At 39.3% G+C, this 16,795-nt stretch overlaps 1 protein-coding gene across 1 annotated transcript in view; it reads left to right on the forward strand.

Annotated features, from left to right (window-relative positions):
- Positions 1-240: 240 nt before the first annotated feature.
- The window catches only part of SPTA1 (spectrin alpha, erythrocytic 1), a 66,157-nt gene continuing 49,602 nt past the window's right edge, over positions 241-16,795 (forward strand). Inside the window, exons 1-13 of the mRNA XM_065925774.1 lie at positions 241-477; positions 1,560-1,685; positions 3,248-3,388; positions 4,377-4,523; positions 6,325-6,458; positions 7,275-7,419; positions 9,507-9,661; positions 10,616-10,751; positions 10,853-10,954; positions 12,606-12,743; positions 13,345-13,455; positions 15,015-15,092; positions 15,224-15,379. Of these exons, the coding sequence (XP_065781846.1) occupies positions 241-477; positions 1,560-1,685; positions 3,248-3,388; positions 4,377-4,523; positions 6,325-6,458; positions 7,275-7,419; positions 9,507-9,661; positions 10,616-10,751; positions 10,853-10,954; positions 12,606-12,743; positions 13,345-13,455; positions 15,015-15,092; positions 15,224-15,379 (1,806 nt within the window). The remainder of the gene's footprint in view (positions 478-1,559; positions 1,686-3,247; positions 3,389-4,376; positions 4,524-6,324; positions 6,459-7,274; positions 7,420-9,506; positions 9,662-10,615; positions 10,752-10,852; positions 10,955-12,605; positions 12,744-13,344; positions 13,456-15,014; positions 15,093-15,223; positions 15,380-16,795) is intronic.

The following is a 16,795-nucleotide window of genomic DNA, read 5'->3' on the forward strand; positions in this document are numbered from 1 at the left end:
TGAATGACCAAGAATTATTAGCCTAAGTTGTAGCTGTATATGGTCAAAATTATATAAATGTATTACAACCTTTCTAAAAAGATAATTTTATGGATATAAAGATATCTGAACATAAATCCAACATGAGTAAATGCCTTGAGACATTTAAAAAGAGAGAATATTAGAAAGAGAGAGAAAAAAACCCAGTATACTAGAGACTTGAAAACCAGCAGTAAGTAGAAGCTTTTTAACTTGCAGGCTATGGAGAGTGATGGGTCAAAGGAGCTGGAAACAGCAGAAGAGATCCAGGAGAGGCGTCAGAAGGTGTTGACTCGGTACCAGAGGTTCAAGGAACGGGTTGCTGAGAGGGGTCAGAAACTTGAAGATTCCTATCACTACCAGGTTTTCATACGAGATGCAGATGACCATGCGAAATGGATCACGGAGAAAATGAAGATTGCAAGTGATAAAAGCTATGAAGACCCAACGAACATACAGGTTCTTCAGTTTCACTGACGTCACTGGAGTAGACTCTAAAATCTCTAGGGAGGGAAACATTTTTATAATGTAGGTGTGCATCTGGTAAACTCTAGAAGGATGCTGTAATAGAAAGATTAGACTTCGGAAACTGTAATTCTGTCTCTAAATAGTCCATGTCTTCAACTCCTTAAGCCTCAATGTCTTATTTACACAGGGAACTGATTCTAGATAATACTTTATAAATGCAGCATTGCTTTGAACTTAAAGCATGGGCAAAACACTGAGAATGCAAAGAATTTATGATGCACTATGGAATTTCAATATTTGTGACATTAAGGATGGAATTGAAGTAAAGTGACACCAGTACTTCTGAACCAACTTCTCTTTGCTCTCCTCAGAAAGATATGATTTAACCAGAGTTTTTCCCAGCTGGTTGTTCATGACTCTTATTAAGTCCAAATGAGAGGTCTCAGATAGAGAGGTTTGGTGGATGCTCCCCCTACTACTTGTATTACGGAATAAGGCATAGTCAGGAGCAGAAGAGAGGCTTGTATGCCTAAAATGCACAAAGGAAATCAGAAAGGAAGCACCTAGAACAAGAACAAAGTGATACCTACTAAACGGATCAACCTATATATGACAGCAAGAGTATAATCTGGCATGCAAAAACTTCCCAATTAAAATAAAAGCCACTGTTGTCATGATCATTTTCCTCATTGTTCACTACTTTCAGTAGGATTTCGTTCCTTTTTTCTTAAAAGGACAAATTCTGTGTTACATTATTTAATTTCCACAGAAGGCAATTAAGACTTTAACGTAATATTTATTGAAAATTTCCCAAAAGCAGTAAGGACTGAAAAAACCTTCTTCTGTGGTCCTGGACATTGGGTCTGGGATCTTTGAAAACCTCTATGCAATGATTCTGCCACAACCACTTCTTCTAGGATAGGACTCCTCTAGCTATGGTCATAGGCTATCATTTAATCTATGTTGGGAATCAGGTAGTTCTGCCTGCAAGAAAGAAGAGGAATAAAAGAACTCTTTTATGGTCCAGGAGACCAGGCTCCAATAAGTCATAAACTCTGATTTCTAATCTTCAGGGGAAATATCAGAAGCATGAATCCTTTGAAGCAGAGGTGCAAGCAAAATTATGGGTCCTTCCTGATCTGGAAAAAACCAGGGAACTCCGATTTCCTGAGGGGCATTTTGCCCATGAAGACACCAAGGTAAATATATGGTTGGGCTCTGTGAGAGATGCTCCTAATTGCTGATTATGTTATCAGAGTTTTCATTGATTACAACAGGTGTAAACCTTGATATAACTGACTTGGAACCATGGTTCTGCCTCTTATATTTTACTTGAATTGTGGAAGGAAAAATTGATGGGATGTGCTAGTGTTCCTAGGAGTGGGGACAAGAGCCATGGCACAAAGCTCTCATTGAATAGAGTCACCTTCCTCCTTATGCCATCACAGGATGGGCTGGCTCAAGATCACACCCACTTCAACCCAGATGAATTGGCTTTCCCAAATGTCCTTTCGGACTAACTCTTCTAAGCTTGGAGTCCTTGGTGTTTAAACTGTCTAAACAAGGGATGCTTTGTCTTTGAATCTTCTCTGAAATCTTTCTCCCTTTGTCTATGATTCCTCTTTCTCTTCAGAACTCACATGCTATAACTACTATTGTAGTTCTTCAAATACTTGAACCCTTGAGATCGAAGAGCACCACCACCATGGAATCCATTATTAATTTATCAGATTTTTTCTGAGTTAATTCATATATCTTCCTAAAGTGTTTGTGTTGATAGAGTCAGTTCAGGTTCTTTCTGTATTAAGTGAAATTCTTTTACTGTTTAACTGTTTCTAAAATTGTCAAAAGAAATGTGTGTTATATATTTGTAAGCTGGGGCTGTTTTTCCATATTTAGCATACAAATTCTAGTTCCTTTTACTGTCAACAAAACATGGTCAGACGATGCAGACTTTAGCAAGAATAAACCTTATTAGAAAGAAGATTCTGTAACAAGAATAACTCAAAATTTACCTGTTATTAAATAAAAATGATTTGGTCAAATTGCACAAAAACCAGTCCCTGGCATTAATTAAAGTAGTTGAGAAATGTCTGAAACATCTTCACATCTATCAGAATTACTGAGATTATAGTGACCCTGTAGCATGGCAGGATCCATAGATAAATGTGATCTATATGCTACATGTTACCTTAGAGCCATGAAGTAGTTGAAAAATACAAAATTCTTGAAGACATAACATAAATGATACCTTCAATTTTGCAATATATGTAAAACCCAGTCTTCTAAGCTAATCTAGCATTAGAGCCCTCAACTATATAGTCTCAAGTTCTGCTATTGCTTTGGTGACCCTATTTCCTTTGTAAGTCAGAAAAACTTGTAGCTCTTAATCCATTCTGACAATGCAGTGAACACCCTCTCTGTATCTTCTGCCTATCAAAATTCTATCTATTCCTCAAGGTCCAATTCAAATGAGTGCCTTTTTTAAATGGATTTTTATTCCATCCTGTCTTATCATTTGTAATCATTTCATCTTCTAAAATCTCCAAATGTTATTATTTCTTTTTCTTTATGGAAGATCATATGATTTAACGGCTATTCCCATACATGCCCTATCCTCTTTTACTATTTTCAAGCAATTAATGCCAAAGTTAATGGGATGAGGGATTTTTATCCAGATCCTTCTCTGCACAGGTTTCTGAGTCTATACCTGCTGCTCCACAGCAGGTAATGTGCCTGAGTGGTTTTACTTCTCCCAAAGGGCCTTCTGAATGAACTGAACCGCCTGTGGGACCTGCTGCTGGAGGTGACCCGGGAGAAGGGTGCCCTGCTGCTGGGGGCTCTGAAACTCCAACAGTACTTCCAGAAGTGTGATGACATCTTGGAGTGGATTGGAGATAAGGTATGGGAGCAAACAGCCTGTATATAGGACTTTCCATCCCTCTGGCCCAGACATCCCATAGCAATTTAATGCGGACTTTCCTGGTGGCTCAAATGGCAAAAATCCACCTGCAATGTGGGAGACCAGGGCTCTGTCCCTGGGTTGGGAAGATCCTCTGGAGAAGGGGATGGCTACCCACTCCAGTATTCTTGTCTGGCGAATTCCATGGACAGAGAAGCCTGGCAGGCTACAGTCCATGGGGTCATGAAAAGCGACATGTTATGCAACTGAGCGACTTTCACTTTCACTTTTTGTAAAGAAGTCAGGGTATTTGTTCCTGGTCTTAGTTCCTTGGAAGAGAGAGGAATGCTAGCAAAGATTTAGAGGTATTCTGGAAGTAAGCAACATTATAGGAGGATAAATCTAAATGTATGAATCTGAATATGAAGAAGACAAGACATACAAAAAAATGTGTACTGAAAGATCATCTAGGATTGCCCCTCTTCTACCTTCCATGAACCTTCACTCCTTTCAGGTTTTCAATCCTACTCTGGTTCCAACTGAGAGAATTGTCTCTTAGTACCTATAACTAGAGAGGTTATCTTCTATTACTTGAAGAATAAACCTATGGTTAGGAATGAAAATTTACACAGGCAAGCATTCAGCACAATACTTTTGTAAATACTCAGTATGTTGAATTGAGCAAAACCAGAATGAATTTACTTTTCATGTTCCAAACCACAAAAATGTTCTTCCAGGGGCATTTTCTGACAATGTCCTTGGTCTTCCCAAAGAGTTACCCCAAAGACCACTGTCTCCTGAGTCGCGGTGCCACGTCAGGAAATATACCCTTGCTCTGACTCTTTCTTGAAGGAGTTCTCCCAGGTTCCACCGCTATCTCCTTCTGAGTTATCCTGGGAATGTAAATGTAAGCAAGGTGTTGGGCATTTGATCTGCGGGAATCTCTAAATATTTGCGGGTGACCTAATAGACCTTTCTGCGTCTACAGGAGGCTCTGGTGACATCAGTGGAGCTGGGTGAGGACTGGGAGCGCACAGAGGTTCTCCACAAGAAGTTTGAAGAGTTCCAAGCAGATCTGGCAGTTCGAAAGGAGAGAGTGAATGAAGTGAACCGATATGCCAATGAGTGTGCAGAGGTGAGGTGGGGAATGACAGGGACAATCCAGGGAAAGGGTTCTGATCTTCAAGAAGATTGCCTGGCCATTTGTAGAAGGAACAAGAAAGCTATGTAGGACATTGTGAGAACACGGAGGTACGCCTGTCCCTGGAGTAACATGCCCAGAGCAGCTTTCTCTCATTTCTGAACTTATCCCTTGCCAGTCTTCAGAAATAGAGGTGTGAGTGAGTGAGTGTACATGAGTTTGTGTAAAGAAATTCAGTCTACAATGAGGTTACTCTTGCACTGTGCAGTGCATTGATTTCTCATGTTTATGAAGCACCAAAGTGGCAAGGAATATAAAATAATGGTTGCTTCTCGTAATATATATGATATCATTAGATAAAATTTTCTGTGCTTTGAGGGGGAAGGAAAAAGAGGCAGATTTACCTTCATTTACTTAAGAAAGTTCTGAAATAAATTTTTAATTTCTGAGCATACAAATACTCAGCATGCAACTAAATACCCTTAACACATGTAAGAACCGGGAAGTCAGTCTGATTTTATGTGAAGGAATTGAACAGAAACTGCAATAGTTGGCTATCATGCTTTTCCATTTAAAGTTTTATTATCACTTCAGCCATATAATGGGAATGACATTTATGTGTAGATAGGATCAAGATTTCAGGATTAACGGTTACCAGAGTAGGGAAAATAAACTATTTCTCAATTTTTTCCAGGCCTCATTTCTAACAGTCTCTAAATTTCTCCCTCTAACATGACTGTATTTTTCTTATTGTGCAGAATTTTTTTTTTTTTTTTTTTTAGTTATCTGTTACTATCTACCAAACCACTACAAAACTTAAAACAGAAAACACATTATTTTTTCTTGGTTAGGTGAGTCAGATTCACTGATTCAGCTGCTCAGCTGGGCCATTCTCCTGATTTCACCTGATATTCTTAAGTAATTGTGGTTACGCAGTGACTCAGTTGGTATACAGGATCTAAAACAACCTTCCTCCCATGTCTAAGGATTTGGCAAGGATTTCTCCATATGCTCTCTCATCTTTCAGTAGATCATACTTTTTAATGTGTTCCAAGAAGGTAAGAACAGAAGCTGAAAAACCTCTTGAGGCCCAAGTACTGGGGCTTATAAAATATTATTTCTACTTATAAAGAAGGAAGAAGAAAATTCTGTCTGAAGAGACTGCAAAATAGAAATAGAAATAGGAATAAACAGGGATGGGGGGATAGGGAGACCTGGTATATGGAAACTACTCAAAATTGCCAAGTATCAAAATGGGCTGATGCCGCTAGCTTTATCTGATAAATATAAATCTCATTGCTTCAGATAGTGTGCAAAACTGTATGAACTTTCCTGCAAAATTAAATTTATCTGCATATCTGTCTAGTTCTGGGAAGAGGGAAATAGCTCCAACTATATTCTCAAAGGTGTCAGGGCCCCAAAAGAGCCAAAATTCACAGTATTAGAGTTTTGAAAAATTAAGTCAGATTTCGCAAAAGGAATTTTCTCTTCCTTGGTTTCCAGGATCTTGAGGGAAGCTAGCAGCCATCAACATGATGGAGTTCTGAAAATAATGAGGTTGGGCAACCTGTGTTAGTAGACTAGTCTTGAGCTGTGGGCAGAAGATGCAATATCTGGTGGTTTGGTTTTCTAGATTTTGATGATATGGATCAAGTAAAAGGGACCAGGGCTAAGGTGAAGTGCAGTATCTGGCTAAATGGTTATCCTTCGCTTCTGACAAAGTATGGACCAGTGTGAAATAAGAAGTATTTAAATATTTTTTCTGCATTAGTCTAACACTGACTTACTCCCACAGGAAAGGCATCCTGAGCTGCCCTCGATTCAGTCAAAGCAGAACGAAGTGAATGCAGCCTGGCAGCGTCTCCATGATCTGGCTCTCCAACGACAGAAAATGCTGTCCAGTGCTGCAGACCTCCAGAGATTCAGAAGGTAGGAATCTGGCCACTGAGTTGTAGGAAACTGCAATAGCACCAGGTTGGGTATTTGGGTTAACCTCTGTCTACTGTTAGAAATGAGTGGCCAATACCCTGAATCAAAGAAAAGCAATGTGCTTGCCTTTAAGACAACAAGGGACAGAGTAGTTAAAATTGTGATCCAGTCAATAGCCAAGCATGTGTTAAATGGAGCTTAAAGTAATAAAATTAGCACTAGTGAATTACTGATGGAAGCTCTGCAGGGGCAAAAGCAGAAAGAAAATGGAGAGTAAGGTTGGGAAGGAGGACGTTTGTGAAGAGCTAACACAGAAGTATATCTGGAGGCTCAGCTGACAGGATGCCCAGGTCCTTACATCTCAATGGAAACCATTAAACCATAAGTAGGAACTCTTCTTAAAAATCCTGTGCATTTATTCTATTTTTGGCTGTATTGGGTCTTGGTTGCTGTGGGCGGGCTTTCTCTGAGGTGAGCCGGGGTTTACTCTTCAGTGTGGTGGGTGGGATTCTCATTGTGGCGGTTTCTCTTGTGAAGCACGGACTCTAGGTGGATGGGCTTCACTAGTTGTCTCTTTGCAAGTGGGATCTTCCCGGACCAGGGATTGAATCCACGTCCCCTGCATTGGCAGGTGAATTCTTAACCAATGCATCACCAGGGAAGCCCCCAAACAGGAATTCTTTACGCTATTTTTTGCTAGTGTGTGGGAAGATAGGATAATTTCTGACAGGGTGAGTGAGGCTGGTCCTGCTGGGTGCTGTTTGCCCTGGAATGCCTGCCTTCTTCCTTGATGGAGCTCATGGGGATGTCTGGCAGGGATGTGACTGAAGCCATCCAATGGATTAAGGAGAAAGAGGATCAGGTCACATCTGAGGACTATGGCAAAGACCTTGTGAGCTCTGAGGCACTGTTTCACAGCCACAAGACACTTGAGAGGAACCTTGCAGTCATGAATGACAAGGTAAGCTGGGGGGAGGAAGAGCTAACATCCTTGTCAGAAGAGCCATCTGATGTTCATCTTGTCTCCATAAGTTAAGTGAAGTCGCTCAGTCATGTCCAGCTCTTTGCAATCCTATGGACTGTTGACTACCAGGCTCCTCTGTCCATGGGATTTTCCAGGCAAGAGTACTGAGTGGGTTGCCATTTCCTTCTCCACTTGTCTCCATTAGAACATAGTAAATTTGCTATTTCAATGAAGGAGAAATTTTGCGCCACATGAATATGCCTCTTTATTCTACTTTATAACTTGTATATAATTCTTGGATATCTAGTATTTTGTTTAAATTATTTTTATTTAAATGCACATATATATATAATATAAATATATACACTTATGCCTTTTGTAATATATTTCATAATTCAAAACCAAAATAGATAGCTTCATGAATGGTTTCCTACCTAACCACACCTTCTCCTGTTGGAGACGAACCTTGTTTCTTTTTGTCATTTACTCAGTAGAAAAGGGGGAAAATTTCTTCTTCTCCTTTTATAATAAACATAGACGATAAAACACTATACTCAACCCGCCTTTGGGTTTTCTTCTGGAAGCTGAAAGACCTCGATCCCTGTACCTACGGTAGGCATAGTCACACAAGAACTTGGAGTAGGCCTATATTGTTGAATGCTTTCCATTCTTACTTCTTCCCCTCACAACTTTGACCATAATTTAAACTGATTACTCCTCAGCTTTTACAGTGGAGTCAACCCACAAGAAGATCTCTAGTTGCTATGCTTTAATCATAGTTCTATCCTTCGGTCCAGTTTCTGAAAAATATTTCACCAGTTCTTTTTTTCTTCCTCATTTTTCCCCTTTGGTCTTTTTTTTCCCCCTAATTATGAGTGATAAAATACCATGACTTAATGAGTAATGATAATGAAATCTCATCTTAGACAACACCTGATTATAATTCAGTATAGTGGAAGGACTAATGGTAACATGGAATTTTCCCTAGTAACCCTGCTCTTCAGGAATTGTGCTCACAGTGACCTGGCATTACTGAAATTTTCTTGGCCAAAATTTTCCTTAGCAGAAATATCTTTCTGATTCTTATGGTAATGTTTATGAAAACAGTATAGAGGGTAATGAAGGACAGATATACATCTAAATATTGCTTCTGATACTGATTTATTGAATGACCTTGGGCAGATAAAATACTTAGCCTCTAGTTTTCACATACAAGGGGAACAAGAATAGTTTCTGCTTCATAGTCTTTTAAAGGGAGACTGGTCTGTCTAGTCAAGGCTATGGTTTTTCCAGTGGTTATGTATGGATGTGAGAGTTGGACTGTGAAGAAAGCTGAGCACCAAAGAATTGATGCTTTTGAACTGTGGTATTGGAGAAGACTCTTGAGAGTCCCTTGGACTACAAGGAGATCCAACCAGTCCATCCTAAAGGAGGTCAGTCCTGGGTGTTCTTTGGAAGGACTGATGCTGAAGCTGAAACTCCAATAATTTGGCCACCTCATGTGAAGAGTTGACTCATTGGAAAAGACCCTGATGCTGGGAGGGATTGAGGGCAGGAGGAGAAGGGGATGACAGAGGATAAGATGGCTGGATGGCATCACTGACTCGATGGACAAGAGCTTGGGTAAACTCTGGGAGTTGGTGATGGACAGGGAGGCCTGGAGTGCTGCAGTTCATGGGGTCACAAAGAATTGGATACGACTGAGCGTCTGAACTGAACTGAACTGATAAAACAAGAAAATGAATGTGACATGCTTAGCACAATAAGAGACAAAAAGCAGTCAGTAAATTATCATTGTTAATATAGTTACATGAATATATTAATAAAGATATATCCATATAAATGCACTAAATGTCATTCTTACTCATATAATTATTATGTTACATCCATCCCATAAAACTTTGTCAGGAGGATCAGAATACTTGGATTTCCCACTAAGATTCATTTTTCCTCTTTTTAAAATTATATAGTAAGTTTCAGATGTACAGCATTATCACTAGACACATGTATATACTATAAAGTCACTATCTAGCACCATATTTTTGACCCACCTTCACACACTAGGTTTCTTTTTCATACCAAAGGTGAAGGAGTTATGTGCCAAAGCAGACAAGTTGAAGCTTTCCCATCCTTCAGATGCAGCTGAAATCCAGCAGATGAAAGAGGATCTGGTCTCCTGTTGGGAACATATTCGCAACTTGGCTACAAGCAGATATGAAAAGCTGCAGGCTTCTTATTGGTGAGAAAGCCTTCTTTTCTATTATGTTAACTACCTCTACAGGGTCAAAGTGCAATGTTAAAACAGAAATAAAAGAGTAAAAGGAATAAAATAATGAATGACCCGGCCCTCCTCAGTAGAGGCAAAAGAAATTTTAAGTTTCCAGAAGTCCTTTGCAGGATGATATAATCCTCAGAATGACATTTCCTTTCACCTATATACCCTTTCTGTCTTCCTCTGTTTGTATAGTTGTAAGAAGCTATGAAGTGGCCCATGAAGCTGAAAAAGTAATTGTAGAAACATGTCAAAATCCTGGCCCTAGCTAAGGAATTGGAGTTAATTTCCAAGCTGAAGAATAGAAAATAAATCTAGAATTGTTTCCTGAATGTAGGTCAGCTTATATATATATATAAAACACTTGGACATCATTTCTGTACTTAATTTTTATGGTTAGTTGTTAAATCACCAGAAAATAGTATTTATCTTATTGATATGATTGAAAATGAAATGGTGAGGATTTGGTTTTTTGAATAGGTAATTTTCTTGGTGGCTTTTGTTCTCACTGATATGGTGAAGAGTGAATTAAGATACATGAGGGCTCCTAAACCTAACTCTAGCTGCCCCTTGTCATAAGGTACTTCCTGTTGTTTATGTTATGTGATTATTTATTGGCCTCATAGTACTTTAGTACTTTACTTGAAGCATTTCTGGCGTGTTACTGTGTGATGTTGGAGATGTCATGCCCAAGTGCTTCATCACACAAAGACACATTCACCCTAGGAATATACAATCTAGAGTGAAGGATTTATAGCCAGCATTGCTAAAGGAATAGGAAAGTATATAAGAGGAATGAAGGGCTAGGTTTAATGCAAAAAGCACGTTGTACATCTCAGCCCAACCCAACTCTGACTCTTTGTTCAATGTCCATTTGCATCTAGTTCCTCCTTTCTGTCTTTTCCTTTACCTTTTCCCCAGGTACCAGCGGTTCTTATCTGACTATGATGAGCTCTCAGGTTGGATGGAGGAAAAGACTGCTCTGATCAATGCTGATGAGCTGCCCACAGATGTGACTGGTGGGGAAGCCCTACTAGACAGGCATCAGCAGCATAAGGTAGAGAGGAAGGGCCTCCCCAGGAGGAGGAAGAGGGAGGTGACAATGATGCCAGAACTTTTCTTGCTTCATTTTAACACAGTTTTGTCTTGTGATCACAGCATGAGATTGACTCTTATGATGACCGATTTCAATCTGCTAATGAGACTGGTCAAGCCCTGCTGGATGCCAATCATGAAGCATCTGGTGAAGTTCGGGAAAAGGTAATCCAGTTTAACAGAATTTGTGAAATTTTGATACATAACCTTCACTTAATCTCTTACTAATTGACAATCTCTGAATGGAAAGAGGACAGAAGACATAAATATCTTAACATAGATCCAGATTTCACATTGCTTCCTTCATATGTTGCTTTAGTTAGAGTGAGGCTTTTGAAATTCTCAGAACTTGACGTGTGCTTCCTCATCTCTGAGATGTTAGTTGGTCTAACTAATTTCATCACATGAAAGTGAAAGCATTAGTTGCTCAGTCATGTTTAACTCTTTGTGACCCCATGGACAGCAGCCTGCCCTCTGTAGAGGGCAGAGGAGTAGGCACCTCTGTCCATGTAATTCTTCAGGCAAGAATACTGTAGTGGGTAGCCATTCCCTTCTCCAGGAGAGCTTCCTGACACAGAGATTGAAACCAGGTCTCCTACAGTGCAGGCAGATTCTTTACAATTTGAGTCAGGAAAACTCCATGCCATCTTGCCTTGTCATACACACACTATTGTGTCACTTTCTCATGCTAGTCTCTAGATTGTGAATTCTTTGAGGACTGCTCCTTATTCATCTTGGGGTTCCCTAAGGTATCTAGCATGGTTCCTGGTAAATGGTTCCTTTTCTTTTCTCCTCTATACAACCTAAAATCAAACTGATTTTCCTATATCTGTGTTTCTGAAATCTTCATTAAACAACAAGAAAGCTTTACACACTGCCATCATCATAATCTTCTAGATCCCAAGGGCTCACTTAAACCTCCTGATCTCTGAGACATTTTGCTGTAGTCACAGAGTCATAGGAACTCATGGGATGATAATTGAAATAAGATTTGCAGGTTCTCTGCATCTCATTAGCTTTCAAGCACAGCCACCAGCACTATATGATGAAGACTGAGATGACTATATTTCAACTCATCAAGAACCTTATGGGAGAAATATAGTATGAATTTTTATTTTTAACAATTTTCTGCCAAAGGAAAAGTGGAACTCTAAAACCTTGAAATGTACCTGTTATCCTGAATTCTGAGAATTTGTACCATCTTTTTGATGGAATTAACACAGCAGTTTTAATAAGCTGGGGTTTCTAGGACAGATTCTTGGGCAGAAACAAGGCTTTCATGAGTTTGAGAATGTCCCCTTTTCCTTGATGGCTCTCATTTGCATTTGAAATAGAATGAAAACTTCTCAATCTGATCATTTAAGTGCCCTGTGAACTTGAATTTCATGAAATGTCCACCTTTTTTAGACACTGCAGTTTTCTCTGGAGCACTTCATGTAATCTAATGATTACCTGGAATAATTACTTACTTGTGGTATTATGTCTTCCTACAATCTTGATCCCCACCTCTCTGCCTTTTAAATCTTGGTTTGATACAATAGTTTCTATACTTCTACGCCTTGTTTCTTTGAATCAATTAATCTTTTCTTCTTTATTTATACATAGTGAGTGTGTACCTCTATTATGTATAAATTTCTCCCATTTTTTCCCTATACTATAGGGATTTACTTAGTTGTAGGAGTCTTAAGAGAAAAGCCCAATTTCTATTCATTTTTTTTTCTTCAAAGGGCCTTGCATTTATTAGATGCTCAGTGAAAGTAGGATAAAATAAATGCATTTAATATCTTCCTGGTCTTTTACCTCTTCCTTTCCAAAGATGACAGCACTTACCAACAACTGGAAAGCTCTGCAGAAGCTGTGGGCGGAGCGTCGGCAGCAGTATGAGCAGTGCTTGAACCTGCATCTCTTCTACCGTGACAGTGAGCAAGTAGACAGCTGGATGAGCAGACAAGAGGTAACACAGGGGCTCAGCGAGTGTCCAGAAGCCATTTCTCCTGCTCCTTATTCTCTACTATCCGCATCCTCCCCACCACTTCGGTTCACCTGGGAATTAGAGGGTGAGCTACAAGGAGGAGAAAAGATCGACCCTCTCTGTAAGGCTCTTGAAATTCCCTCATGGACAAATGCACAGGAAAAATATTTAAATACAAAGCACAGAGTTTTTAAACTTCTCTGAACGTGAGCAAAATGAATATCCAATTGTTACGGGATCCGCGAAAGAAAAATGTGATGAGTCAGGCAGGGCTAACCAGAGATTTTCTGGTGGAGGTGAGTGGTCCTCTTGAGGACTTGAGAACACAGAATCATGCTTAGATTGGTTGGTTCAGACAGAGATGAAGGTGATAAATTTGGATGAGAAGGTTGGGAAGGGAAGTCTGAAGCTGAGGTTCTGCTCTTTGAGGTTAGCCTCTATCTCCTCTCCTACCCTGTGTTAATTCCCTTCTTGCTTTCCATCCCCCTCACCTCCTTTCTTATTCCTTTTCTCAGAAATATTCCAAAGGGAATGATTCTCACTGGTGAGGCACAGCTGGGATGTATCTTTCTGTCTTCTACAGGCCTTTCTGGAAAATGAGGACCTCGGAAATTCCTTAGGCAGTGTAGAAGCCCTTCGTCAGAAGCATGATGACTTTGAGGAAGCTTTTACTGCCCAGGAGGAGAAGATCACAGTAAGAAATGGGTCCTGGTTTGGGCATTGGCTTCATTTTTTTTTTTTTTTAAATCTTTAATTGGAGGATAATTGCTTTACGATGTTGTGCTGGTCTCTGCCTTACAACAATGTGAATCAGCCGTAAGTACACATATATTCCCTCTGTCTTGAACCTCCTTCCCACCCCCCACCCAATCCCACACCTCTAGACTGTCACAGAGCACCAGGTAGAACTCCTTGTGTTATACACATCTCATAGATTACCAATCCTCAGACATGAGGGTCGTTTTTAAAAGAGAAAACATCCAGAAAAATAATCATACCCATTTTTTATCAACACATTTCTTATTCCACAAAGCATATTTAGAAAGTATTTATTTTTAAATTTCTTTCATAATTAGGTAAATTTATTTTTTAAAATTAATTTAATTGTAGGATAGTCCCTTTAAAATATTGTGACTTTTTTAGAAAGTTTTTAAAGATTTTGAGCAATTTATATTTTCTGACACAGTGCTGGATTGTCTTATTTTTTTCCTGCAGTATAAATAGAAACTATGGGATCCATATTCAATATGAATCATAACTTAAAAGTTTGAATGTATTATTTACATTTTTTAGTCCTTTCCTCTCCAGTAATATCTCCATTTAGCTTTCTTTAGTAATATCTAGATATCTAGGTAATATCTATTTTTTTCCTGTATATCTTCATCTATATGTTTTGCATTTAATGCTGCTATACTTTTCTTGTGAAACTTAAGTTACAGTGTCCCAGAAACTTGTCAATACATAAGCAAGTCTCAGAGAAGTATGAGGGAGACGTTATCTGTCCAATGCATGTATACTATATGTCTTTGGCAGTCTCCTAGTGCTGGGGTTAGCTAGAACTTGCACATGTGCATGTATACCACCAGCAGTGACAACAATAACCACAAAACTCTAAATTACAGAGCTTGTTATGGCCCCTTCCCAGTTCATATGCTTATTAGGTCGATTTTCATTGGTAAAAGATAACAACATAAAAGAAATTATTGTTTATTAAATACATGTGTAATTTTACATCATTTTCCTATTCCCAATCAATTAATTCATCCTGAGCAGTTTTGAGAGTTTATGAATGAATATGAGCCAAAATTCACATGTATAATTTGACTCCATTCCCCATATAGCTAGAGATAGATGAAGATTATAAAGTACATATACTATATGATGGATGGATGAGTGAATAGAAAGGTAGATAGACAAAGACTGGCCATTGAACAAGGCTGTATCAACAATGCTCCTCTCCTTGAAAATTTAAACATAGATCAAATATTCACCTCATAGTGAAAACAGGATTCATTCATTATAACCTAGATTAATAAGGAACTACTGTGGCATAGAGAAAGTAATTGACCTGTCTGAGATTTACATTTTGAAATACAATTTATAACAGAAATCAGAAGTAGGACCCAGATCTTCTGACCCTGAATCTTGTCCTCTTCCCACACTGTCATGCTTCCTCTTTAAACAGTTAGCCAAACTACGGCCACTTACTCAGTGCCAATGAGAGAAAAACACTTTTACTTTTTTTTTTTCCAGACCGTAGACAAGACTGCAACCAAACTAATTGATGATAATCATTATGATTCCGAGAACATAGCCACTATTCGGGATAGGGTATGTGCATCTGCCTGCCTGCGCGCCTGGGTCAGGGAAAATATTGGGGCATTGTTATCCATGGTTGGCAGTAGATCTCAGGCATTCATATTTTATTTTTCTGACAGTGAGTTTGTTTATGGGTTTTGCAGCTGTTGGCCCGACGGGACGCTCTACGAGAAAAGGCTGCCACTAGACGCAGATTGCTGGAGGATTCATTCCTTCTGCAGCAACTGTATCAGGACTCAGATGACCTAAAGAACTGGATCAACAAAAAGAAAAAGTTGGCAGATGATGAAGATTACAAGGTAGGCAGGCTTGCAGAGCCTGGACATACTCACTGGTACTTAATTTCATGGAATTAGAGTCTTGGAACTGAAAAGACAATAGTGTTCAGCTGGTGAGCCTCATTTTATAGATGGAGAGACAGAGTCTCAGAGAAGGGCAATGATTCCTCCAAGACTGTACTTCTGATTTCCAATTTTCCAATACCCTGTTGCCCATCACCCCTTTACCCTGGTTCAATTTCCAGTGGTCCTTAACAGAGTGAGGGAAAGCAGGAACTCTCCTGCATATCCCCCTCTCTGCTGCCCTATGCACCCTTATAGTAGGAAAATGTTGGGTCTAATCATGATGTACATTCAGGCTACCAGAAACTCAGAATTAAACTAATGGTTTGATACAATATAGACTTACTCCTTTGTAGCTGGAAAGGAACAGTTACTTATTTTACAGATGAAGAAATCAGGATCTGGATTGTGTAGTGAGTTGCCCAAGGTTAACCAATTATTTAGATCTGTTTAACATAGAGTTAGACACATGGATTCTCTTGGGGGAAGGTAAACACTAGGCTTGAATTCACTCCCTGTTATTTTTAGTTTGTGTGACTTTGAAAAATTCCTTTGAGTCACACATAAGTTTCTTCACTTTGTTATTGTATAAAACACATATTTTTCACTCACAATATAAATTATTAATAGGCTTCCCTTATGGCACTGTGGTAAAGAATCTGCCTGCCAATGTGGGAGATGGAAAGAGAAGTGGGTTAGATCCCTGTGTTGGGAAGATCCCCTGGAGTAGGAAGTGGCAACCTGCTCCAGTATTCTTGCCTGGAAAATCCCACGGACAGAGGGGCCTAGCTGGCTACAATCTGTGGGGTCGCAGAGAGTCTAACATGACTGAGTGACTGAGCATGATAAACTGTTAAACTCTTTTGCACACACACACACACACATTCTTGGATTTACAGTCAGGACTGGAATCAGTCTCTTGATTTCTAGGTCAGTATGTATTCACTGTATTTACTTTCTAGATATCATTTAGTCTTAAATGTATACCTCTGATGCTCTTGTTCTAATATTCTTTTGATAGAACTTTGAGCATCTAATTTGGAACTTTCATTCTGTAAAAGTCAGCACTGTGTGATTGTGTTCCCTAAAGGGGATATGGTTCCAGTGTATGTAGGGTAAACGGGTCTCCTCTGCTAAAGGCAGGAATGGAAAATAATCTCCATCTTTCATGACAGCTGTAATTGATTGATAATCCTTACATATGTTGTCATATTTAAAATGATCTTCAGACCATATCCAGACTCAGCAGAAATAAATTCAGGGGGTGATTAGCCATGTCTGTCATTTGTATGAAAGGAGTGATTGGTCATAGTTTCCTGAGCAACCTCTGGCGCTATACTTGGACTAGGACAAATCTGCCTTATGCCCTCTTCT

The sequence above is a fragment of the Muntiacus reevesi genome, chromosome 1, assembly GCF_963930625.1.
Source record: "Muntiacus reevesi chromosome 1, mMunRee1.1, whole genome shotgun sequence".
NCBI classification, from domain to species: domain Eukaryota; kingdom Metazoa; phylum Chordata; class Mammalia; order Artiodactyla; family Cervidae; genus Muntiacus; species Muntiacus reevesi.